The following is a 24,079-nucleotide window of genomic DNA, read 5'->3' as shown; positions in this document are numbered from 1 at the left end:
CTGAATCACGTGTTTATAACTGTAACACGAATCGTTTATATTTTAACGTGTGAAGGTCGAGGAGAGGAGGGAGGCGTACGTCAGGTCTTATGACATCGTGCTGGAGAAGGACGAGACGCTGGACGTCCCAAACGCGATACTTAATTACATCACAGCGGAGAAACGAGACCACGCGCCCGTCTGAAAGGTCACCCAGCCAATGGGAAACCAGCATCCCAGCCAGCGGCCAATCAGGATTAAGCTGGGGTTCGGATCATCTGTAATGGCGTCTCTTTTATTATTTTTTCCCCTCAGATTTTATATTATTTTTTATACATTTTTATAAATTGGGTGAGTTTCTCATATCTAAACATTTGAGATATTTTCACTCGTACATTAAAACGTCCATCTCCACTCTACGCTGTAATCTCGTACAGGAGATAAATTCGTATGTTATTCACAACGGAACATAGAAAACATATTAAAATGTTTAAACTAAGGAAATGGACCGTTTTAAAGGGAAAATAAGGTCACTTTGAGTTTGATGGCCGCAACATGTCTCAAAAAGTCGGGACTGGGACAACGCAAGGCTCTTTTTATACTCAATCACGTTACTGACCTGTCGCCAGTTTACCTCCAGCTGTTTCTTTCCAGTAGCACTTTACTTTTCCAGCCTTTTGTTGCCTCTCATTTGTGTAACATAAATTATAAGAGAATTAAAATGTGTTTTTGACCTTGGATACACTAAAACATGGACCAACTGAATATTTTGCGCACAAAAAAAGAATTCTGTACCTTTTTCAGCTGTACTTTTATTTTATTTAAATCTCATTTTAAGAACTTGCATATTGTCTTCTTTTTTATTTTGTCTGAAGAATCAGAAGCTCGTGAATGTAAAAGATGTGGCCGTGTTCTTGTTTTCCATCAATTCAGATAATCAGCGCCCCCTGCTGCCTTCCAGGTGAACTGCAACTACAGTAACGTAGTTAAGTAAGAGACCAAAACTAGAACATTTATTTATTTATTGATTGATTGAAGTTGTTTTGCAGCACAAACAAAAACCTGCACAGTTTATACAAAGGAACATTTCCCAGTTCACACCAAAGAGCTTTACTACAAAATGGAAAATAAAATAATAATAAAATAACGTCTGTCACATCTTTCCATGTGTACGGAATGGAGAACGAAGGCCACATTATTTTCTTGTTTCCAAAATACAAATAATACGTTTAAAAAAAACAGTGCAAGTCCACTTTAGATGCTCTGATATTTTTCATTTTTAGAAAAAAAGACAAAATCCTGAGTGGTTTTCGTCTCCGAGAGGAATTGGTTTAATGCACGTGTGTGTGTGTGTAAATAGAATTTCTGGCTGTATTTATAACCCAGAGACTCTCTCACAGCTACTTGTAGATTCGCCAGTCCGTTATGGGAGAACAGTTTGAGTATCAGAGTTCTGTGTTATGTGAGATTTGAGAAAAATTTGGAGGAGGAGCAAAAAACAGCATCACATTATTATTATTATTATTATTATTATTATTATTCAAGTTATGCTTTTTTCACACCGACGTGCTGATTATCGTTAGCTACGGTAGAAATATAGGTACGTCTAGTATCGTTGAAACCGTTTTCACTCCTGCTGAAATAACCGAAAATATTCAGCGTTAGATTATTTTAGTGCACAAACCATCTTTAAGCGTTTTTATTTTTTATTTTATTGAGATGTTGGGATTGATGTCCGTCTCCTGCTACGAGTGAACAAGTCCAAAGAACTTCCTGCCTGTGTGAAAAATCAGTGTGTGTGTGTATGTCACGTATCGTGATGTAACGGAGATAAGGCAGGATGCAATCGCAGTATGAACAGTTTTATTTAAGAGAGAGACAGGCAGACAAATCCAAAACCTGATCCACAAACGTAATCCAGTAACATGCAAAGTTCAGGCGATCGGCAAACAGGCATAAAGGGGCGAGGCAGGAATCAAGGTCGCGGTCACGGAAATACAGGATCGAGAAACAAAACAAGAAACATGAACAATAGCGCGGGACTGGTAGCAGAGAAACCAGCGTGAACTAAACTAACTAACCGAAACATGACATGAACTATGACTATGGTTATCTATAGTCAGGACTCTAAGTGACTATAACTCATTCAGTATTCCGTGCTGTGTGCTGGGAGGCGCGCGGTATTTATACAAACATACTCAGCGTCGTAATGGCTGACGGCTGAGGGCGATTCAGACACACGTGAAACAATAGCCAATGACAGAACGGGGAGGAGACATAACAGAAACATAAACAAATGCACGTGTCGAAATGTCACGATTGTCCACAAGGGAAAAGCAGGTGCTCGCGCACCTGCTCGTGCACGCGCGCTCACATGCTCCACAGCGCGCTGCTTAAAGGAGACCTCGTGACAGAACCCCCCCCAGGGGAACATGAAACATCCATCTCCATTGGCGGCCCCGGCCCCCTGGGCAGAATGTCCCAAGCAGAGCCTGGAGACCGCACAGCGTTCTTGGCGAAACAAAAAAGCAGAGCGACGTACACGGCAGAGCAGGAAAGCAGAGCGACCTTCTCGGCTGAACAGGGAAACAGAGCGCTGTACTCTTTAAGTGTTTTTATTTTTTATTTTATTGAGATGTTGGGATTGATGTCTGTCTCCTGCTACGAGTGAACAAGTCCAAAGTACTTCCTGTCTGTGAGAAAAATCAAAGTGTGTGTGTGTGTGTGTGTGTGTATGTGTGTGATGTCTGAAGCCAGCCTAAATGTGCCAGATATGTTTAAAAAAAAAAAAATCATGTTGACTTCGTTCGGAATAAAACAGCTGGAGACAGAGGTTCTGCCAATGGGATGTAGTTTAATAGCGTTTTAAAAGCTCCGTGTCTAGAGAAGGTCATCGTACGCGATGGTGTAGTTGGTGACGTTGGGAAGCCCGGATATCACACAGCAGCTCACCGCACCGCGGACGATATTCATGTCCTGGACGTTGAACCTGCAGGAAATCACGTTTATGACATGCGTTATGCTTTTAATCACCACTGTAGCACATTTAGCCTGGGGTCCTGAATTACTACACAGAATAATTACATGAATAATACAAATATATAATAATATACAAAATAATAATAAATAATACAAAAATAATTCAAGCACAACGCTGCTGAGTTCTGGATCGTGATTGGGTCAGAAGGTGTTGATTAGTTCTCTGTAACAGCAGCTCTGACAATAGTGTTATCGTTTCTATAGTAACAGCTCGTTTATACACGCCACATAAACATTAAAAGGAAAGTCCATTAACATGGAAGGAGTCTCCAGTGTCGGTGCTTTGTAACAGTCTGGACAAAGGAGTTTATAATAAAAGTTTTATAATAAGTTCAAATTTAGGAATAATAAACACTTCAGGACGTGCTGTTTATAGTAAAACAGTCCACCTTGGGGTGGACACCTGGTCATCGATTATTTATTTATTTTTAAATAATAGCACGTCATGTCATGTTTTCTACCTCACTTAATACCATGAGTTTAGAATTTCAAGGAAACATCACTAGACATCACTACAGTTCTGATCCTGGTCTCGATTTATATCTTAACTCCAGAACGGCAGATTTCTGGACCTGACACCATACGTCTCGTACCAGTCGTCGCTCTCTTCGTCGTAGTACTTGTAGCCGCCAACCACGTACAAGCGGCCGTCCATCACCTGGAAGAAGAAGAAGAGGAAGAAGAAGGCGGCGTCATGGTGAAGAGGTACACGACTAATTTCATTAATTTATTCCAGTGCTTGGAGTTAGGAAGTCTGATGGATCCAGCCTCGGTAAAAGAAACGATAAATTAGTTAGCCATGTGGTGTTTGGTGCGTTACCTCGACGCCAAAGTTCCTTCGTGGGTTAAACATGGAGGCAAGCATTCTCCAGGAGTTGGTATGAGGGTTGTAGGCTTCGACGCTCTGCAGACTGTGGGCTTAATGTGCATTAATAAAATAACATAACATAATGATGTGCATTAATACAAGAGCACAAACCGTGATAACAGAAACACGCCTCCTTCCCATCCTTTACAGAGCGATTACAGACACTTCACTGACTCTCAGCGCTGGAAGTTCTTACCGCAAACACTCGGTTGTTCAGAGCGATGACGCCCACGACACAGCTTTGGATGGGCATCGGTTCGATTCGCGTCCACTGATCGTAACGAGGTTCGAAACACTCGGCCGTGAAAAGGCACTCGTTTCCGTTGAGTCCTCCACAGATGTAGATCTAAAGGAACCGAAAACCAAGAAGGTTCTGGGTGTTTCCAATTCAAGCTTTCAGGTTCCCTCAGGGACTGTAACATTTTAATTAATGTTTATTTATTTATTTAATTGGTGCAGTCGTGTTTGGAGCAGCTCTGAAAACTCGACTGGTCTAGAAGATACTAAGGACTGACTTGTACCTTGTGTTGTACCCACTGATACCTTCATGTCCACCATGAAGCTAACTGCAGGTCATGATTATCTACAGCGCTGTGCGTTAACCGGCCTCCAGGTGAACACTGATTGGTTGGCGGAGAAGAAGTCTGGAAAAGTATAACTCGGTGGTAAAGATCAGTGAAAGTGAGCGCATTTCACTCTTACCTTGGCCAGTAAGGTCATAGACCGGAACTTCTAGAATTCCAGCATTCTTAGAACCAGCTCACGCCATAGTGAAGGATCTCAGAATCAACAGTAGCTTCTCTTATTTATTTATTTATTTATTTATTTATTTATTTATTTATTTATTATTGAGGGACATTGTTTTATATTTATTATTATTATTACTGTACTTTTTATTTATCGGAGAGAAGCCTGTGAAATAAACCCTCTGCTTTATGTCACTAAGCTGTGGCCTCAAACAACATGATTTCATGATTAGTGTTTAATTTAAGTTTCCCAACATCAAACACAGCATATTATAATGACATTGATGTTATAATAAACCCGGAAGCACCACATTCACCTGTCTGAATGCATTACACAACTTTACAGATTTTATTTTTAAAGAAAGAAAGAAAAAGAATTCTCATTGTTTTAACATACAGGACGCCATGTTTCCTCTCGCTGCAATCAGACTTAACTCTTGAAATGCAAAAGAACTAAACAAAAATAATAAAGAAATGTTATATACAATTATAGAAATGCATTACTTATAATACCTTTCCAGCATCACTCTTATATAATATGTCATCTGATTTATGTGTACTGAATATAAATATAAACTCTGAGCATCTAAATAAAATAAACAATAAAAAACAATCAAATAAAATGTCTCAAAACAGGTAATAAATAAATAAATCCAATCATTATATCGAGAAATTAGATAATAAAAACTATTCTACAGGAGGCGCAAACATGAAGACAAGAAACTCACATTTAAGTGTCACACAAAAGATCGTAAATATATATATATATATTTATATACAACACATTACAAGCATCTTTAAAACAATCCCTGAGGTGATCAGACGAGTGCGTCCAGTCTGTTCAGGTCATGGATGATGTCCTTTCTTCTCAGCGTGATGTAGAGATACACCCGAGTGCTCCAGAACACCAAACCGCCGTACGTTCTGCTTTTCTAGATGCGCACACAATCATTGATGATTCATTAATCTTTTCATTTCATATTTCAGTAATAACACCTGGAACAATCTTGTGTTGTTGTTGTTTTCTTCTTACCTGCTAAGACCCTGAGGTCTGAGCTTCAGGAGCCAGATTCTCAAGTTCACGTTCATCACATTGTGGAGGTGAGTCCTGCGTTTGTATGATGTTTAATGTAAAAACCGCACAAGTTAATGATGTTAATCAGTTTTTTATTCCGTGTTTAATATTACACCGTGACGTACTCACCCTGTGTTCCTGTTTACACCCACACAATCGTCCCAGCCGGTCAATGTCTTTTCTAAATCTGTAAAAACCAGAACAAAAACAATCTTATCGTCTATCTAAACATCTATCTATACATTCATGTTCCTCAACAATACTCACGTACCTTTTTCTGTTCTCCTTCCCTGTGTGTGATGGGGAAAGAAAACGTGACAGTGTTTTAGAACAGAAACTGGTCGTGTTTAGAGCATGCACAAGTACTAAACCGATCCGACTGTAAATAATCCGAGTGTAGAGTCTGATCTAAGGGATATATTCAGAGTCAGAGTCTTTATTTCTGTTACTGATACGACAATAGAATGAGAAAAAGTACACAGAGCAGCTACATCAGATCACACACTGTGTCGTGTTTGTAGATTTTACTTACAGAAAGCAGATATTTGTAAAGCAAGGCAGCACACAGCAAAGACGCATTCAGTCGGTAGGAGAACGACGCGCAGATCCACTGTACGCTGGCCAGTTTCTATTTACAATCATAATTGGAAAAGAAAAGAAATTGTAGTTCTGTACGTATATACATTAAACTGGACTGGTTTCAATAACATTTTTCTGATTACTTTAATGTCAGTAATTTCACACTAATGTTTTTACTGTGATGAATTTTTGTAGTATTATTATTAAAATCATGGACTATAGAGTTCACTCACGCGCTTTTAGGATCAGCTCCACTAATAACACAACCGCGTTCACAAGAACCACCACCACTGATCCAAACATGAACACAACCAAATGAGACAAACCTGTAACACAAAGACATGAGGATTAGACAAAACAGTCACTTTTCTCTTTTGACTTCGTGTGTTGTTTTATAAATATAGAATAACGGTATTTTATGGCCTGAATATAACTCGGTTATATCCTGACTGAGACAGAAATATCTTCTTACTTTGACAGAAAATAATGTTGTACTTACGTTGCTGTGTCCCAGTGTTTCTGGAGTCAGATACTCGACCTGTGGTGATTAAAGCGAAATCAGTGAATTTATATGAGATCTGTGAAAACAGAAACAAAACCTGTTCCCTTCTGTGTAATCCAGTACACATTTTCCAATTCCATATAAATAACAACGCACTAGTGGAACCCCAAACCTGCACAGCAGTGGTAACTGGAGCTGGTCAAAATCAGACCCTTTCAGCAGGACATTCACAACCATGCACATGGACGCCACATTTCTAACTGTCTAACCCATTACATTACTCACAACTACTGAATGATAAAACCACTCGGAATGATTAGATACAGCGGTGCAAGGACCATTCAAGATGCTTTGGCCAAACATCTCACAGACGCCAATACTCCAGAAATGTGCTTACAGAGGCCACAGTATGAAGCTCTTGGGGTTCTCTTTATATCTCTGAGGATTAAACGGTCTGAACTTGGGCTGAATTTGCTGGAACGCACACTCCTGAGAAGAGAAGGCAGCTGTCTTGAAGGCTCTCCATCCTTCTCTCTGGAGAATGGTGAATTTCAATTATAACCCTTCCCAGTCTGATTAGCAGCAACAAATCTCCTCTCTGAGGTGATGGCTGATGTCCTTTCTTCTTGTCATGATGTGCTCCAGAACACCAAACTGCCATAAGCTCTGCTTTTATAGAGGTAGTCACACTTCTTGATGTTTCTTGATATTTCATCTGTAACACCAGGCTGTTTATTACTCTCTTAATGATCGTGGAAGTAGGAAGGGTGTATTTATTTTTTCCCCACCTGGTTTCTGAATTTTGGTTTACGTTTAGGGAATAAACGACTACATATTTGAACCTGTTGTGGTTTTTTTTTTATCATCATCTAAGTTTATTTATTTGTTTATAGAAGTTGGTGAGGACCACGCAACTGTTATTTAACTCCTGAAAATAAATAAGAATAGAATTGAAGGAGGGTGTACTTTCTTTTTCCCCATGGCTGTAGTTACAGTAAATGTTGTGGAACATTCATGAGAACAATCTCCAGGACAGAGGAGTTTCCCATTTCTGGCTTCTTTTATATATTTCTCTTTATCTTCAAGATGGTAAGGGAATGACCGTGTACAGCTCCTACAGAATACAGTGGATGTAAAAAGTTTACACACCCCTGTTAAAATGGCAGGTTTTTGTGATTTAAAAAAAAATAAACCAGGATAAAATCATGTCAGAACCTTTTCTACCTTTATTGTGAAAATTTAACCTATTAAAGTGAAACACAATATTGTTTCACAAATCATTTTAGGGGGAAAAAGTAATAAATAATCTGCTTGCATAAGTTTGCACACTAAACTAAACTAATACTTAGTTAAAGCACCTTTAGATTTTATCACAGCATTCAATCTTTTTTGGTAAGGTGATAGAAGACCCGCTGCCTCCCCATTGAGGTTGGCTGCTGAGGGTTTGCCTGGGTCGCCCGGGCAATGGTGTATGATGTTGAAAGCCCCGTAACACCCGATGACCCCAGGTTACATCACAGATGATGTGTCTAGGTTGCACCTGCAAGGTGTGTGTAATATCATGCTGAAAGGTGAAATTCCTCTTCATCTTAAGTGTTTTATCAGAAGCCTTAAGGTTTTACGCCAAAGCTACTCATTATTCCCTCCACCCTGATTAAAGCCCCAGTTCCAGCTTTTGGTATCCTGGGCAAAAAGTTAAACTTTGGTCTCATCAGATCACTGGACATGATTCCACATGGTCTTGGGAGATTGGATGTTTTATTATTTATTTATTTTTTGGTTAAAAAAGGCTTCCGTCTTGCCCCTCCTACCCCATAGCCCATAACATAGATTGTTGATGTAGGGAGCAACCAGAACTTGCCCGAAAATGCTGTAAATCTTTTAATGTTGCTGTAGTTGTTTCCCCGGGTCTTCTCATCAATTTCAGAGGGACGTCCTGTTCTTAGTAATATTTTCTTACTGTAATAAAATTTTCCCCACTTGTTGATTATTGTCTTTACAGTGTTCCATGGAATATCCAATGCCTTGGAATTGTTTTTGTAACCCTCTCCTGATTGATACTTTTCAACAATGAGATCTCGTATCTGCTTTGCTTTGTAAGCTCTTTGTGGTCCAGGGCTTTTCCAGATGGATGTCAGAAGAATCCTACTGGAACAGCCGGACTTTATCTGGGGTTAATCAGTCACTTTAATTGATGTCAGATGTACACTAATTAGTATTTAACATGAGTTTGAATGTGATTGGTCGATTCTGAACACTAACACATTCCCAGTTATAAAGGGTGTGCACACTTATGCAAGCTGGGGATTGGAAGTTTTTTGTTTTTCGGGGTTTTTTCCCTAAAATGATTCTTATTGTTTTCACTTTAATTAGCAGTTTAAAATGTCACAATAAAGGTAGAAAAGGTTCTAACATGATTTTATCTTGATTTCATTTTCTTACATCAAAAAAACCTGGAAATTACTGACTGTTACACAGCACCTACTCGATACTCCTTCCATAAATGCTAAAGAAATGTCTCCTAACAGAAACCCATATCAACAATTTTAAAAACAATCAACAATAACAACAATATCAACAACAATCAACAATAACAACAATAACAACAATATCAACAATACCAATGAAGCTCCACTTGTGAACGAGCTATTACTACAGAAACAATAACTTTCAGTATTGCAGTGAGTGCATTAATATAAACATTTATGTTACAGTCATAAATACTCAGGTCCATACTGTTATAGAAAATGAATCAACACTTTCTGATTTGAGAATTCACCTGAGCAGTGGTCTAATTATTGTAACTAACCTCTGATAAAATAAAAATAATGTTACTGTTATTCAGGTAGTGCAGGTCTTATGTATGCTGCTTAATATAACACTGGATTTAAAATTTATGTTTCGTTTTTAATTAAGTTTAAACCACTTCCTTTGAATTGATCTGAATTTATTAGTTTTTTAATCATGCTATTAAAATAAAAAGTATTTGAAAAGGATGAGAAAAGTAATGAATACCTGATGAATACTTTATTCTTATAAACCATGTTATCATGGTCAAGATGTGGAGGAATGCAGTCGCACAGGTCAGCGCGTCACGCTCTACAAAGTGAGAAAAAGACACATTTTTACACAAGTGCAATCACGACAGAGTTACTGTATAAACAATTCACCACAGAATTGCAGTAAAAACACTTTGAAAGATAAAACACATGGTCGTGATTTTGTACTGGATTATTATTACCTTCTTCCTCTTGGCTTCCTGATTAACTATTTAACATTTATAACTTCTTTTGTACATGAAACCATGTGAGGACGATCCAGTGGAAAAGCATCTCCTCTACCAATAAACAGTACTGAAGCAGGACTGGTGCTTACCTTTCACATTATCCACAATGACATAACGGAGGTAGATCGACGCTGATGCAGTTACAACCTCCAGGATCATTCTCGATGATATCCAGAGTAAATCTGCAAAAACAAACGAGTGTTTTTACACACTTCACATGACACATCTCTCACTGGTCTTACTGAGGTTATTAAATCTGCTGCACGCTCCGTACCAGGATTTCTGTACTGCAGTGTTAGCGCAGGGCTAGCAAGCTACTTAACTGTTAATACAATACCCAAATCTGATGGAATATACCATCACAAGCATGATTTTATTCCTCACTAACATTATCCAAGTTTTCCAGCCAGAGAGAAGTGAGAGAAGTTAAAACAAATTAAATTCAAACTAAATCTACAATCAATTTAGAATTCAGTATATCATGTATTTTATATGAACACAAAAGTGAAATGTGTTTAGAATCATGTACATTTGTGAAAATAATACATTTATTAATGTAAACATTTGAATTCACTGTATTCCTGACCAACACACAAAGTCTGTATGTAAAAGTTTTTAGGAATGGAGTTGTGTAATCAGTTAACTGTTATCTACACATAAAGAGTTTTAAATAATGTAATGTCTGTGGACTGAAAATAAAATAATATAGTTATGAACACATATTACATCTAATGTAATGTAATGTTGGACTGGCAAAAATAAATGATCTAAAATGAGTCAAATAAAGAATTATATAATGTACTTACATATAGATAAATGATATAAACAACGGTAAATAAAATTCCGTGCAAAAACTGGAATTAGTGCCAACATCAGGAGTCCTGAGAAACAGAGAATGTTCATTACATTAATACAGCACTTTGTTTGAGAAGGTTCAGATTTAATCTGAAATTATTATTTGTGTTTGTAATTGTGCTGATGAAGCTAATATGCTCCAGGCTGATCACACACACGACTAAAACTGAAATCTTGTGGGATGAGACTGATTTTAGGGTACTGTATGTAAGTGTTAGTAGGTCTGGACAATGAGGGAACAAAATATAGAGAATATGTTTAAATATTTAAAATATCAAGAATTTTAAAAGCTTTAGTGTGTGAAATCAGTTACATTACATCTATACATGCAGTCTGAATGTTTTATATTCTGTATATAATAGCTTTTAGGATAAGAAGTGCTTGGGGAAATATAATAGTACATTTAATGAAACGTACATGTCAATCAAATATAACATTACCTGCAAAAAGTGGTTCTTACCTGACTGAAATTCATATGTATTTATAATAACAAATAGTCGTAGAAAATTGCTGAGTTCTGTAATAATGTGACTTAAGCTTGCTCCTTTTTGTAGAGTCCTTCCACGGCACACTGTATTGGAAAATAGAGGATCATTAAAAGGTTATTTCAGAGGTCTGTAAGGCATTTTTAAAGAGCAATAAATAAAAACACATGAATGGTATTTATATTCCAGGTATTATGGCAGCTACCCGAAACAAAAGGTAACATTACAGTTATACACCAGTGCTGTTATTCCAGTGTAAGGACCTGTGTAACTACGATGTGTTAATATGGAAATACAGCAAATTACAATATGCATTTACATGTGAATAATTACAGAACTGAATTATTCACTTGTTGTGAAAGATAAATAAAATACCATGAATAGTATAATGTTGTCCTCAACACCAGAACTGATTCAGGAGGATTGAGAAACAGAAAATCAGAGGAATTCACACACGTCAGTATAAAGGAAATCTGTAGTTAGGAATTGGGACAGTATTTGTGGTCATTTTTATTTATTTTTTTATGAGCATTAATTCTATATTGTTCCACATGCCATGTGTTTAACCCTCATCACCTGCTGCAGGTTAACAAATTTACACAGTTAATTAATGTCAAAATCTAAAGTTTTTTAAAGGAAATAAATACACAAAGATGTTCAACAGGACATCATCAGCAGGGAAGTTATTTTAGAAGTTATTTTAGAAGTTATTTTAGAATTATACACAGACGTTTGTCTGAGTTATCCTCGATTTTGATCTTGAACTTACAGAAGTACTCTGAAGTGTCTATTAATAAATAAATCCTGATACCGGTTCACTATGTCATGGAATAAGAGTAATCAGTGTAGAAACTCTGTTGGGGAGGGAATATAGTAAGAAAAGCACAAACACAACCCTTTTTTCAGGAATAAAAGGGTAACTGATTAAGTATGTGTGAAATTGTTTAAAACATGTAATAACATTTCTGGAATGTATCTGTACATTAATTCTATAATGTAGAACTGATGTACCTCTCTCTCTCTCTCACACACACACACACACACACACACACACACCCACACACACATGTGCGCGCACACATTAAGAAATGTTTAATATAAAAACAATAAATGCTTGAAACACCTACCACTAGTGATAAGATACAGAATATACAGAAGAGTAGAAAGTGGCCCCAGTAGCAGACATATCAGAAGCCCCACTTTCCCTCCAGTGTTTACATTATACCAGATATCCACAACAAGAGCTAGACAATAACACAAGCAAAAATAATATTAGTATATATTACACAAATACATACAGTGCTTTGTAAACAAAAATATGAAACGCTTTGCTTAGAGACATACAGCAGTAAAACATGTAAAGGAAATAAATAATATAATATAATATAAAAAATATTACAGTTTTGGATTTATGGATCGTTCAAGCGGTAGACATTATCACATCAACTGCAGCGAGAAGCCTTAATAATGAAGTTTAAAGTTTTACTCAGATGAAGTAAACTGCACTGGAGGAGAACTGGAACAATTATAATCCAGTCACATATAGAACAGCAGTCACATTCAAACAGCTCTGCCTCGTTCTTTTTTAATAGAGCACAATCAGACCTGTGCATTTAAAATGACTTCTCTACCCCAAGCAAGGGGTTAAACCAAAGTATATCATTTTCCCAGATGTGATAAAAGATAATAGACCAAGATGCTGATACGGATAATTACCTCCTGACAATGACTTTAATTTGTGTCTTAGAAATTATAAAAATAGAGACTAATTCATTTTTATCTTTTCCAAAGACATGATTTTCAAATCATTTTACTTTCTTATCTTTTTACTTTATACAAGAGTGAAATAAGATCCTGCAGATGGTAATGGTATAATGGTTTGATACTCACGTGAATAAACAACAACACTTATCACTGCATATTGTAGTTGAATTGCCAAGCGGTTAATTAATTGGCCGGGATAACCTGCAATATAATGAGGACACAGTACGTACTGATTAGGCCAGTGTTTCATAAATCCCACATTATACCTCATTCCCAGTTTCAAAAAGCCTAACTAAAGTAATCCTGAACTGTGCATGAAATTCTAGGATGGGTCCAGGTGAGGGATGGAAAGTAAAAATAAATATTTAAATGACTTTATCACACATGCAGACCTTTATACACACCTGCAGCTGATCCCGTGTCACATTAAACAGCCTCCAACAAAGTGCCAAATCTAACACTTTACGATTAAATGTAATGGCAGTGATACTCAAAAAGTCATTATTTCCTGCTCTGCTATGTAACATTACACAGTTTCTATAAAGAAAACTAGATTACAAAACAATTTATTAAAGGATTATATCATAAATGTGTTTACTGCGAATTTAAACTACAAATGGATTATTCTTTCAGATTTGTAGCTATATATTTACATAATGCCAATAACTGAGAAGATCTCATAAGACCACTTATCCATGAGATCATCAATTCATACCTTCAAATGTTTTCAAGTGGAGAGCAATCCAAAGTAGAAAAAGGATCCGAACACCGTTCAGTGCTGAACAAGTTGCTGCTTCTGTAAAAAACCCTGGAGGAAAAATCGATGAATTAATGAATGTATCACAGCCAATAAAGAAACTGTTTATTAACCAACACCCCACTGAGTTTAATACGACACAATAGTGTCTCTTTATTGAATTACTATTACTGTCAATTATTCCATCCATGCATTTTCTGTACCGCTTATCTTTCAGGGTCGCGGGAACCTGGAGCCTATCCCAGGGGTCATGGGGCGCAAGGAGGGGTACATGCTGGACAGGGTGCCAATCCATCACAGGGCACACTCACACACCCATTCATACACTACGGACATGGCTGGACACGCCAATCAGCCTACCGTGCATGTCTTTGGACTGGGGAGAAAACCCCCACAGCATGGGAAGAACATGCAAACTCGAACCCCCGACCCTGGTGGAGATGTGAGGCCAACGTGCTAACCACTTTATTTTTTAAAGATATTAATGGCACCTCTGAATTAATTTCTTTCATGTCTCCTCTTTGGCAGTACAGTGGTGTGTTCTCTATCATAATACTGATGGAGATGGGGGAGACAACAAGGGGTTGAATATCTTTAGGTCACAACCATATCCTCAGTTCTCTGGGGGCACGAGTGAGGCATCTTCACGTTGTCCCTCAGAAACAATATTCCGTTACGCCAGCCACCTGACACGTCAGTGATGTGCCGATAACTCTGGGGATGAATGTAGGATTAGGTTCCAGTAAAACCTGAGCCTCGCCCCGTAGAAATTGCATACATGATGGATTTACCAGCATGGTTATCAGCGTGGATGTCACTAATGCACTTTGCTGAAGCCAGTTCCAGCAGCATCACCATATTCAAAGAAAGTGCTTTATGATCTAACTGATCCAGAGGATCGAACAGCGGTTCTGATAATACATCCAGCACCACAGACAAGTCCCTTGGAGTGAAAGCTTTAGACTGTAGTGGAGTCGAGGAGCCCCTTTCATCAATCCTGTTCCCCAAAACTACATGGCATGCTAAAATGGCAGCCAGGTATTCCTTAATGGTGGACAGGGCTTTGCCCTTATCTAGCAGTTCCTGTAGGAACGGGACACTGGAAAGCAACTGAGCCTGAGGCTGTGCACCGCTCCTAAACCAGACGCCATTTGCAATTATAGTCTGATCTCATAACTGATGCTCTCGCATTCTGAACGGTCATAACACTATCAGATAACCAGGCTGTGGTCAGATTGAACCTCTCACACACCAGGCCCAGAGCCAGACCTTCTGGATGAGGCTGAAGTATTTCCCAGTGAGTCTGAGTTAGGAGATCCATGCATATAGGGAGGGGCCACAGGCGCCACAGAACAGTTGAATTATGTTCTCCAGTCACTGCGTCTCTGCTTCAAAATGAGCCTCATAGAATAGAAGCCAAAATGGCTTACCTCATGAGGTACCAGCCTTATCAGCCTGGCTTCTTTGTGCCACACTGAGGTTGAAGGACTTCTTAACCTATGTGCCTCTGGGCTCTGAAGGCTTGTTTGGGCCCTGAGTGGACGCTTGAGATGATGGCTGTCTCTTTGGGATCGGTAGGCTGTTGGAGAGGCTATAGACTGAATAATAATCTGCCAAGGTGTCTGTGAGGGAGCTGTTTGTGTCATAGGGAGGCACAGTTTAAGCACTATGCATTGTGGCTAGTACAGGTCTAAAAAGACCTTTGGAGGACCACAGGCACATCCAGCAACTGCATCTTTTCTCTATGGGAGAGGATTGAGATGGTGAGTCATCACGCTCTCTTCTGAGAGACCATCAGGGCCATGGTTCTCCCAGATGCTTGAAGAACTACACATCTGTGAAGGCGCAGTCAGAGGTCTGTGACCACTCACACCTCATCTCATAGTGCTGGGCTGGCTGAGGTTGTCATTTCTTCCTCCAGTTCTTGGCAGCCATTTTCCCTGATGCTCTGGGCTTTGTGGCCTGTGCAGAGGGAATAAAAGGTTCTCCACTCCGTCCTCACTAGCCGTGAACAGATGAAAGTTCTTTTGCAAGATGAGGGGCAGGTCACATTCACTGACCAAGCTGAGAACTTGCTCTGTGAACAGTTTATCTGAGCTACCAGCAACACTCGTTGTCTAAGTGATACTTACCGTCAGTAACACTCCAAAGTATGAAGACAAGGACCATAGTAATATTAGGACAAATTACATGTCCCAATTGTATAGCTAGGGCTCTTCTGCTGTCATCTACAAACACAATAAAGAACATTTATATTAAGTTTACTTTATTAAGTCGAAATGTAACCTTACCAAACTTCCGAAGTGATAAAATGAAGGTCAGACTTACCATGGTTTTTAAAAGATGTATAAGAGAAGTATCCTAGGATAAGTGATCCAATTACAAATCCCAGTGCACATAAAACAAAAATTCCAACATGCATAGAGGAAAAACCTGCGTAGCACAAACACCAGAGTTATTAAAACATTATAACACTGTAATATCTGTGATGAAATAAAGAACTGGTGATATTATAAAATAGTTCATCACATCAACTTACTAGTGGACCTGTTTTCCTAATAAATACATTTTCATATTACAGTTAAAATGCTTTTAAAAATAAATAAATAAGTCATCTTGGAGCTATCAATGGACATTTTAAGGGACTGATATCATGCAGGAATAATGCGCTTACACATAGAGGATAGGTAGTGCATGACCTCACAGATGCTGACGGTTGGCTAGCGTCTGTCATATCACAGTAAACCAGTGACTACATTTCCCATCCTGCACTGTGGCCTACAAACATGGCCACCATGGACTGCAATTCCCAGAACACTCATTCATTCTAATCACCCACACCTGCATCCAATTCACACACTCACTCCACAGTATAAAGAGACTGCTTCTACACAATGACTTTGTGAAGTATTACGTTTGTCACGAACCTCGAATCGGCACGGAAGCAGGAGCGGGCGGCAGGTGTAGAGCGTGGTATCGGGAAGTTCAAGAAATGTAGTCGTAAGACAGGCAATGGTCAAGCGATCGGACGAACAACACAAACGGGGTCAGGCAGAGAGCGTAGTCGAAACCAGAAACAAGGGTCGAGGATAACGAGAAGACTAACTAGATCGGCTTGGTAACGCAGAGAAACGAGTTGACTGAACGTATACTTCGCATTGACTCTAGGTGAATGTCATCCCTAAGTACTAGCGGTGAGAGTGTGTTTGTGTGATTGGTGCCAGGTGTGTCTGATCAGAACTCCGGAGATGGTGAGCGCCTGCGTGCATGAGAAGTGAGTGTTGCATCTTGGGAAATTGAGTTCTGATAAGACTGAGCTGTGACAACGTTCAGCTGCCTAGTCTCTGTCGTATGTCCAAGCCTTATATCGTGTTTGCTTTCTGATCATCGACCTTTGTTTACTCTGTTGATCTCGATTCTCTGCCCTGCCTAGTTTTGCCTGTTTGCCTGATCACCTGACCTCTCCCTGACCTCTGCCTGTCTTTGTTTATTGATTTCTGCATAATCCTTTGGACTTTGTTTAATTAAACTGCCATACCTGCAATAGCTTCCATCTCAGCCTCCATTACGTGACAGCGTCACTGACTACGTTTACATGGACAGCAGTAATCTAATTATTGACCTTAGTCTGATTAAGATAATAATGTGATTAAGGTGTTTACATGAGTCGCTTTTAGAATACTCCTGTCATGTTCCCGTTTTACATGTTTTAGAACATAATTTCATTAACAGCCCGCGTCATTACGTCACCGCGCCACGCCGTCCGACTCCCTCCAGAATTTCACGTATCAACATACAGTTCATCTTCGTTATGGAACCGTATACAGTTTTGGGTGTTTTTATTACATTTTTTTACGAACGCTTTAAATGCAGTTAATTATTTGTCATGCTGTACGTGCTAATAGAAAACTGCTTGAAGCTGTGGGCTGCGTCTCAAACTTACCGTCTATATAGTAGCCGAGATACATGTATTTTTCCCCACTACAGGCCTAGCATAGGCAAGTATGCGGTTTGGGACGCAGCTGAACTCTCTTGTTTGCCGTAAAACTGCCGTGTGTGATCGTGTCCTGTCGCAAAATGCGGTGAAAACTCTCACACGACGTTCATAATGTGATCAAGGTGTGTACATGTCTGTAATACACGTCCATAATGTGACTAAAACAGGAGTACTCCACCTGTCTTAATTCGATTATGACCTTAATTAGATTAAGGTAAGTAAAAATTGCTGTTTACATGGTAGTTTCTTAATTAGAGTATGGTCTTAATCGGGTTAATATTGGATTATTATTGTCCATGTAAATGCAGCTACTGTGACTGACAGGAGAAAGTGTCTTGTATATGCAGAAATAGGCACTGGACTATGATTCCCATCAGCCACTGCACCACACATGATCCCATCACATGATTGTTTGCACCTGTTTTCATGTTTTGGTTAATTAGCACTTGTGTATATAGTCACCTTTTCCACAGCGCACAGTGTCTTGCGATTGTTTATGTTGTCATCTTATGGTTATGTTCCTTAGATCTGACACGCGTTCATAGTTCTTGTTCTGTCTGTCTATTCTACTCCGTTTTCATTAAACTTTACTCTACACTTGTCTCCATTACATGACCCAGAGAGTGCACATGATTTTAGTCATGATAATCCACTTCCAGCGTATTTCAGCACTCAGCTCTGGTACATCTTTACATGATGTGTACATTAAACAGTGACTTACCCAGCTGCTGCACTTCCACAGTTGTGTTATCTGAGAATGCCCCAGAGAATGCTGAACATGTATACAGCCCTTTATCGTCAGTTCGGACATCCTTCAGTCTCAATGAGAAGTTTCCTTTGTTTCTTTCTTCAGCACTGAACAATTCCACTCTGTCCATGTATCTCTCATGGGACGAGTCTGTGTGGACCTCACCATGTTCATAGAGCAGCACTAAGATCTCTCCATCCATTTTCATCCATAAGACCTGTTCTATATTTTCCGCTGGGATATGTGAGTCTACAGAGCAATTCAGAGTGATATCTTCACCCGCATACGCAGATATGACGTGGGCTCCAGACACGATCAAACGCTCTGAAATGAGAATTACATAAACAGAATTGACCTCCTTTTTAATTCATGTTTTTTTTAAGGAACATCATGTGAATTAGGTGAAAGAATTTACCCACCAATCTCCTTTATTTCAATCAGAGTTTCATAGGAGTCATGGTTTGTGTAAACAGCACACTTATAAACTCCTGTGTCTTCCCGGGTCACGTTCATAAGCAAGAGAGAGAGGTTTCCCTGAGCGATCTCCTCAATGAAGAAATGAGCTCTTTCACGATAACTCGGGTTCTGAGAATCCGGATGACTCTCTCCATTCTGCCACAAGTGCACTAGAGTTTCAGAGTCATTTCTTTTCCACTCTATTTCCAGTTCTTGCATTGGTAGAGGAGTTTCTACAAAGCAGGGCAGCATCACTGAGCCTCCCAGCTGGACAATGAGAGGATCAGACGGACCATGGACATGGAACCCTTAAGTGAATAAAAACACAGTTAACAGACGTTGACTTAATGTTCTTTATTCTTCCCAGGCAATGCCAGTTTCCTTCACCCTCACAAAAACATGCCACTGGGTAAATGAAAGTACAGTACTCCTCCTGACAGAACCAAAAGTTCAGGGGGTGGAGTCAGACCTGATCCACCTGATTTTACCTGAGTTAGGAGTTAGGGTTAAGGTTAAGGTTAAGCTTATAGGAGGAGTCAGATCAGGTCCAGCTCCACTCCCTGAACTTTTAGTTCTGCAGCAAGGACAATCTTTAGAGATGGGTTACTCTAAATTTCCCATAGTTGTGAATGGGTAAATGTTTGTGATGCCCTGAGATGGACTGGAATAACCTGATTGAGACTTCTTAAAAGTAAGTAAGCTGTCTGTGTCTGGGAACTCAAGACAGTAAAATTGGTTGTGTTCTCTGGGTAGGAGTGGTGGTGTTACTCTCTTCTCTATCGTTCAGAGTGATATTAACCCTGACCCACCTGGATAACAGCAATGTGAGGATGCTATTTATTGATTGCAGGTCAGAATTTAACACTATCACTCCAGCTGAGCTGATAAATAAGCACACCCACCTTGGCATCAGTACCTCCCTCTGCAATTGGATAATGGACTTTCTCATAGACAGACCACAGTCTGTGAAGCTCTGCAACATGACTTCCTCCACCCTCACTCTGAGCACTGGTGTTCTGTGTACCCAGCCCTCTCCTCTACTCCCAGTACACCCACGATTGGGTTCATGCCTATGGTTATAACACCAATATTCAATTTTGTAGATGACTACACAGTGGTTGGCCTTATCAGCAAAGACAATGTTACAGCCTACAAGGTCCAGCACCTGGTGGAGTGGTACGCCAATAACAACATGGCCCTCAATAACCAAAAAATGGGGGGGGGGGGGGGGTTGGCTGGTTGGGTGCAGGGTTTTGTCACGATTTCCCCTGGAGCTGGAGCACACAGCGTTTCAGTGACACTGACTTTGTTTACTTATGACACATGCATTTGTTGTGATTTCTGTCCTGTCTCCGCCCCTCATTGGTTGTTTCCTGTATGTGTCATTATTAGTCTCAGCTGTTTTGTGTTGACCCATGATTACATTTGTCATTTAAATCCCTCATGTCTCTATGTACTTCGCAAAGTATTATGTGAGTTTTCCATGTACTAAGCATTTCTTGTTTCATTTGTTACAGTTTTGATCTTGTTCTCGCCCTCGTTCTCGATTCCTGTTTTGCCTTGTTTACGCCCGTTTGCCGATCGCCCGACCCATTGATTGTTTTTGACCACGCTATTGTCTCACATTTTGGATTTGTCTTCCTGCCTCTCTTTAATTAAACTCTTATCTGCATTTGCATCCATTCTAACCTCCATTACGTTCAATTACGTGACACACTGTGGTCAAGAAGGCACAATAGTGCCTTTTTCACTGAGGAGACTGAGGAAGGCTCATCTATCTCCTCAGATCCTGGTGAATTTTTATTTCTGTGCCATTGACAGCATTCTGACAAACTGCATCTCAGTATGGTACAGAAACTGCTCAGTCACTGACAAGCGAGTGGTGAAAACTGCTCAACATATCATCGGTGTCCAGCTACCAACAATTACAGAAATCCACAGTAAAAGATGCCTGCAGAGGGTGAGAGGCATCATCAAGTACCCCGCTCATCCCACTCATGGACTATTTACCCTCCTCCCCTCAGGGAGGCGCTACAAGTGCCTGTACTGTCGCACCAGCAGGCTCAGGATCATAGTAATGAATCTAGTGATCTTGAGCAGATGTTTGAGATTGCTCACATCACAGCTGTTAAATGTATGAGTTGAGAGAGCAGGTTCACTCGACTCACCAACAGTGTGAAAAGCCAACAACCAATCATTGATCACCAGTGTTTCTTAAAACCAATCACTGATCACCAGTGTTTCTTAAAACCAATCACTGATCACCAATGTTTCTTAAAACCAATCACTGATCATCAGTATTTCTTAAAACCAATCACTGATCATCTTTTTCCGTAAACTGATACTTGGTGATATTTACAGTAATAAAAATGAGAAAAGTAATTTCATGCATAATAATTATTCCTCATGTCTATTTCCAGACTCATTGCTATGGCTTTAGTTTTTTTTCTGTATTCTTAAATAAAATTGTAAAATTTTGTAAATACATAACTAAACTCTAAATTCTATTTCATTCTGTCCTCATGAAGTCAATTCAATGTGAATTAGATACATCTAAGATACGTCTTGTGACTTCTAGAAATGTTTTGAGCCTTGTACCTTACCTCGTTCCTCCCGAAAAACCAGTCTACGCATGAACTACACCCTCTATTTGTGTTTTTTAACCAGTGCCACAATACTCACTAGTGTTGGATTTTAGTGATTCAGCAATTAGAAATTACTTCTGGTTGACTGGCAGTTTCACAGACGAACTATTTATTATTTTTTATAGTTTATAGTTTTATAGTCCCTCAATTCTGCATTTCTTTTTCCAGAGTTGAAGCACAGAAAACCCATCCTCCTCACATAAATAACATCCTATACTGTCCTTTTAGCTCCATATAACTCAAAGTGAAGTCACAGTGCACTAACAAGCAGAATAATGCTGTATATTACCGTCACAGATGACCATCAACAGCAACAGATAAAAACAACGCATCAGATCAGTCTCCATGTTTCCGTACAAAGAGAACAACTTTAATTTTCACTTTAACTTTTCAGATCACGTGGTACAATCTGCTCTGTGGGAACCGCCTCTGTTAACACCTAGAAGCATATTTTATAAACGTTTGTAGTGTTCATAATCTTTATTAACAGTATGTATATTGGCAAATCTGATTCAATTTTGTCATAAATAAATACATGCACCATAATCTGTTTGCTGTAGCTCTGTGTTTATACATACATAGGCCGTAACACACATATAACACACATATAACACACATATAACACACATATAACACATAATAACACACATATAACACATTTACTTCACTGTTCAAAATGTATATTGGTCAATCTCAGGTGACTTCATTTCATTTTTACAAGGTTTTAAAGTGGGAGATGGATGCATTTTTCTCTGTTCTGTTACCAAAAATCATGTGTTTTAAAAAGCACGTTTAAAAGCAATGTCAACTAATTCCTTTGTTTTCTTCTCACAAAAGTGTTTATTAAAAAAAAAAAGGTTGGTTGCAAGTTTAAATTATTGATATTTGTCAGGAAAAAAAAAATCACTATATATGCACACAAGGTGGGTTTTTTGTTTTGTTTTGTTTTAAATGCAAAGCCATTTTTTCATTTTAGACACAAACCTCAACTTTATAAAAAAAATGTATCATGTAATTAATTAAGAAACTGGATAAATGATGGACATAACACAGTTGAGAAAAACAGTGGTTTAACTTTATTTTTTAGAGAAAAACAATTTGATAACAGGAATAAACGCTGCGTAACAGGAATGTGTATCCGCACTGTGTGTGCGTGTGTGTGTGTGTGAGTGTGTGTGAGTGTGTGTGTGTGTGTGTGTGAGTGTGTGTGTGTGGGTGTGTGGGCGTGCATAGCTTGTTTGTATGTGAGAGAGAGAGAGAGATTTCTGAAGGAATGTGCTACGTGCTTGTTGTTCATCACAGTGAAGAAGATGGAAAGAGAAAGCATGAGAGACAGCGAGGACTGAGAGAGAATGTGACGAGTTCTTTGCCATGAGGTGCCATGTTGAACTTCCAGTGACCAGTATGAGGGAGTGTGAGAGCGATGACACCAAATTTAACACACCTGCTCCCCATTCACCCCTGAGACCTTGTAACACTAACAAGTCACATGACACTGGGGAGGGAAAAATTGGGCCGAATTTGGACATTTTCACTTAGGGGTGTACTCACTTTTGTTGCCAGCGGTTTAGACATTAATGGCTGTGTGTTGAGTTATTTTGAGGGGACAGCAAATTTACACTGTTACACAAGCTGTACACTCACTACTTTACATTGTAGCACAGTGTCATTTCTTCAGTGTTGTCACATGAAAAGATATAATCAAATATTTACAACAATGTCACAGGTGTACTCACTTTTGTGACATACTGTATATATAAAGATATGTACTGTGTCAGGCGGCAGTAGAGGAGGACTAAACCCTTAAAGCGCGGTAAGCGGCCTCTTAGGGCTCCAGGGAATCAGGGGCCCCATCAAATACCCAGAAGTCTATATAAATCATATATAACATTAATTTTCTGTCGGCCACCTAAAGGGTCATTTTGAACCCCGTTTTGCTCGCTTTATTTACACATCCAGCTTATTATTAAATTCCTCCTCATTATTAATGTCCCTGTGAGGTGAATGAAATAAATAAATAAATAAACAGTAATTTTCATCTTTACGAATGCGCATAGTTCTGAACATCTTGTTGAAAATGGTAAGAGTCGTCGCTAGCTGTTTGGGAAAATGTGCGCTTCCCCACCCGTATTCCGGATTACAGTTACAGGCTAGTAGGTTAGGGGCGGGGCTTGTCGGTATACGAGCGGAACAAGAAAACAAACTAGATTAATGATGTGTATTTGGCGGGAAAGCCGCCATTTTGAAGGTGTAAAGTTTAATAATAATAATTATTTTATTTTACGTTTGATTATATAT

At 39.1% G+C, this 24,079-nt stretch overlaps 4 protein-coding genes and 1 long non-coding RNA gene across 10 annotated transcripts in view; 2 read left to right on the top strand and 3 right to left on the bottom strand.

Moving 5' to 3' along the window:
• Positions 1–1,277, top strand: part of LOC128616779 (7-methylguanosine phosphate-specific 5'-nucleotidase-like) — a 3,989-nt gene extending 2,712 nt beyond the window's left edge. Inside the window, exon 8 of the mRNA XM_053639568.1 lies at positions 56–1,277. Within this exon, the coding sequence (XP_053495543.1) occupies positions 56–184 (129 nt within the window). The 3' untranslated portion in view covers positions 185–1,277. The remainder of the gene's footprint in view (positions 1–55) is intronic.
• Positions 1–22,368, bottom strand: part of LOC128617184 (CD276 antigen homolog) — a 158,540-nt gene extending 136,172 nt beyond the window's left edge. Inside the window, exons 1-11 of one of the 2 annotated variants that reach the window (XR_008387532.1) lie at positions 22,071–22,368; positions 19,100–19,444; positions 18,654–19,004; positions 16,264–16,368; positions 16,068–16,163; positions 13,894–13,986; positions 13,305–13,379; positions 12,542–12,658; positions 11,390–11,500; positions 10,881–10,955; positions 9,804–10,256 (exon numbers count right to left, since the gene is read on the bottom strand). Coding sequence is in view for 1 of the 2 variants with exons in the window: in XM_053640224.1 (XP_053496199.1) it covers positions 11,744–11,823; positions 12,542–12,658; positions 13,305–13,379; positions 13,894–13,986; positions 16,068–16,163; positions 16,264–16,368; positions 18,654–19,004; positions 19,100–19,444; positions 22,071–22,128 (1,320 nt within the window). In the remaining variant the exon portion in view is untranslated. The other variant, XM_053640224.1, reaches the window with a different exon arrangement.
• On the bottom strand, positions 2,814–4,548 carry LOC128617196 (kelch-like protein 10). Of its 3 annotated transcripts, none has more exons than XM_053640250.1 (5): positions 4,408–4,548; positions 4,083–4,232; positions 3,839–3,936; positions 3,612–3,676; positions 2,814–2,968 (listed from the first exon to the last, which is right to left on the bottom strand). In XM_053640250.1, exons 1-5 carry the CDS (start codon positions 4,442–4,444, stop codon positions 2,860–2,862), a joined length of 459 nt encoding a protein of 152 aa, XP_053496225.1. In that variant the 5' UTR covers positions 4,445–4,548; the 3' UTR covers positions 2,814–2,859. The 3 variants fall into 3 exon arrangements, with proteins under 3 accessions (XP_053496225.1, XP_053496224.1, XP_053496223.1); XM_053640249.1 differs by having other exon boundaries at positions 4,083–4,259; positions 4,408–4,508; XM_053640248.1 differs by lacking the exon at positions 4,408–4,548 and having other exon boundaries at positions 4,083–4,363.
• LOC128617201 (uncharacterized) lies at positions 2,956–5,388 on the top strand. Of its 2 annotated transcripts, none has more exons than XR_008387533.1 (3): positions 2,956–3,723; positions 4,037–4,256; positions 4,346–5,388. It is a non-coding gene; the product is annotated as an uncharacterized LOC128617201 (long non-coding RNA). The 2 variants fall into 2 exon arrangements; XR_008387534.1 differs by having other exon boundaries at positions 2,958–3,723; positions 4,449–5,388.
• LOC128617180 (uncharacterized) overlaps positions 5,386–24,079 on the bottom strand; it is a 96,554-nt gene continuing 77,860 nt past the window's right edge. Inside the window, exons 13-19 of one of the 2 annotated variants that reach the window (XM_053640216.1) lie at positions 6,786–6,824; positions 6,520–6,612; positions 6,240–6,335; positions 5,979–5,997; positions 5,837–5,894; positions 5,666–5,740; positions 5,386–5,564 (exon numbers count right to left, since the gene is read on the bottom strand). In XM_053640216.1, coding sequence (XP_053496191.1) covers positions 5,669–5,740; positions 5,837–5,894; positions 5,979–5,997; positions 6,240–6,335; positions 6,520–6,612; positions 6,786–6,824 — 377 coding nt within the window. In that variant the 3' untranslated portion in view covers positions 5,386–5,564; positions 5,666–5,668. The remainder of the gene's footprint in view (positions 5,565–5,665; positions 5,741–5,836; positions 5,895–5,978; positions 5,998–6,239; positions 6,336–6,519; positions 6,613–6,785; positions 6,825–24,079) is intronic. The other variant, XM_053640217.1, reaches the window with a different exon arrangement.

The sequence above is a fragment of the Ictalurus furcatus genome, chromosome 13 (genome assembly GCF_023375685.1).
Source record: "Ictalurus furcatus strain D&B chromosome 13, Billie_1.0, whole genome shotgun sequence".
Lineage (NCBI taxonomy): Eukaryota > Metazoa > Chordata > Actinopteri > Siluriformes > Ictaluridae > Ictalurus > Ictalurus furcatus.
The sequence above is the reverse complement of the archived record's forward strand: the minus strand, read 5'-3'. Positions and strand labels throughout refer to the sequence as shown.

Excerpts from the sequence above, each read along its gene's own strand:
- LOC128617196 (XM_053640248.1), bottom strand. The coding sequence starts at position 4,308 with ATGTTACAGTCCCTGAGGGAACCTGAAAGCTTGAATTGGAAACACCCA. Across the intron at positions 3,937-4,082 it reads TGAACAACCGAGTGTTTGCG|CCCACAGTCTGCAGAGCGTC; the intron begins GTAAGAACTTCC and ends ATGCACATTAAG. Across the intron at positions 2,969-3,611 it reads GACGAAGAGAGCGACGACTG|GTTCAACGTCCAGGACATGA; the intron begins GTACGAGACGTA and ends GATTTCCTGCAG.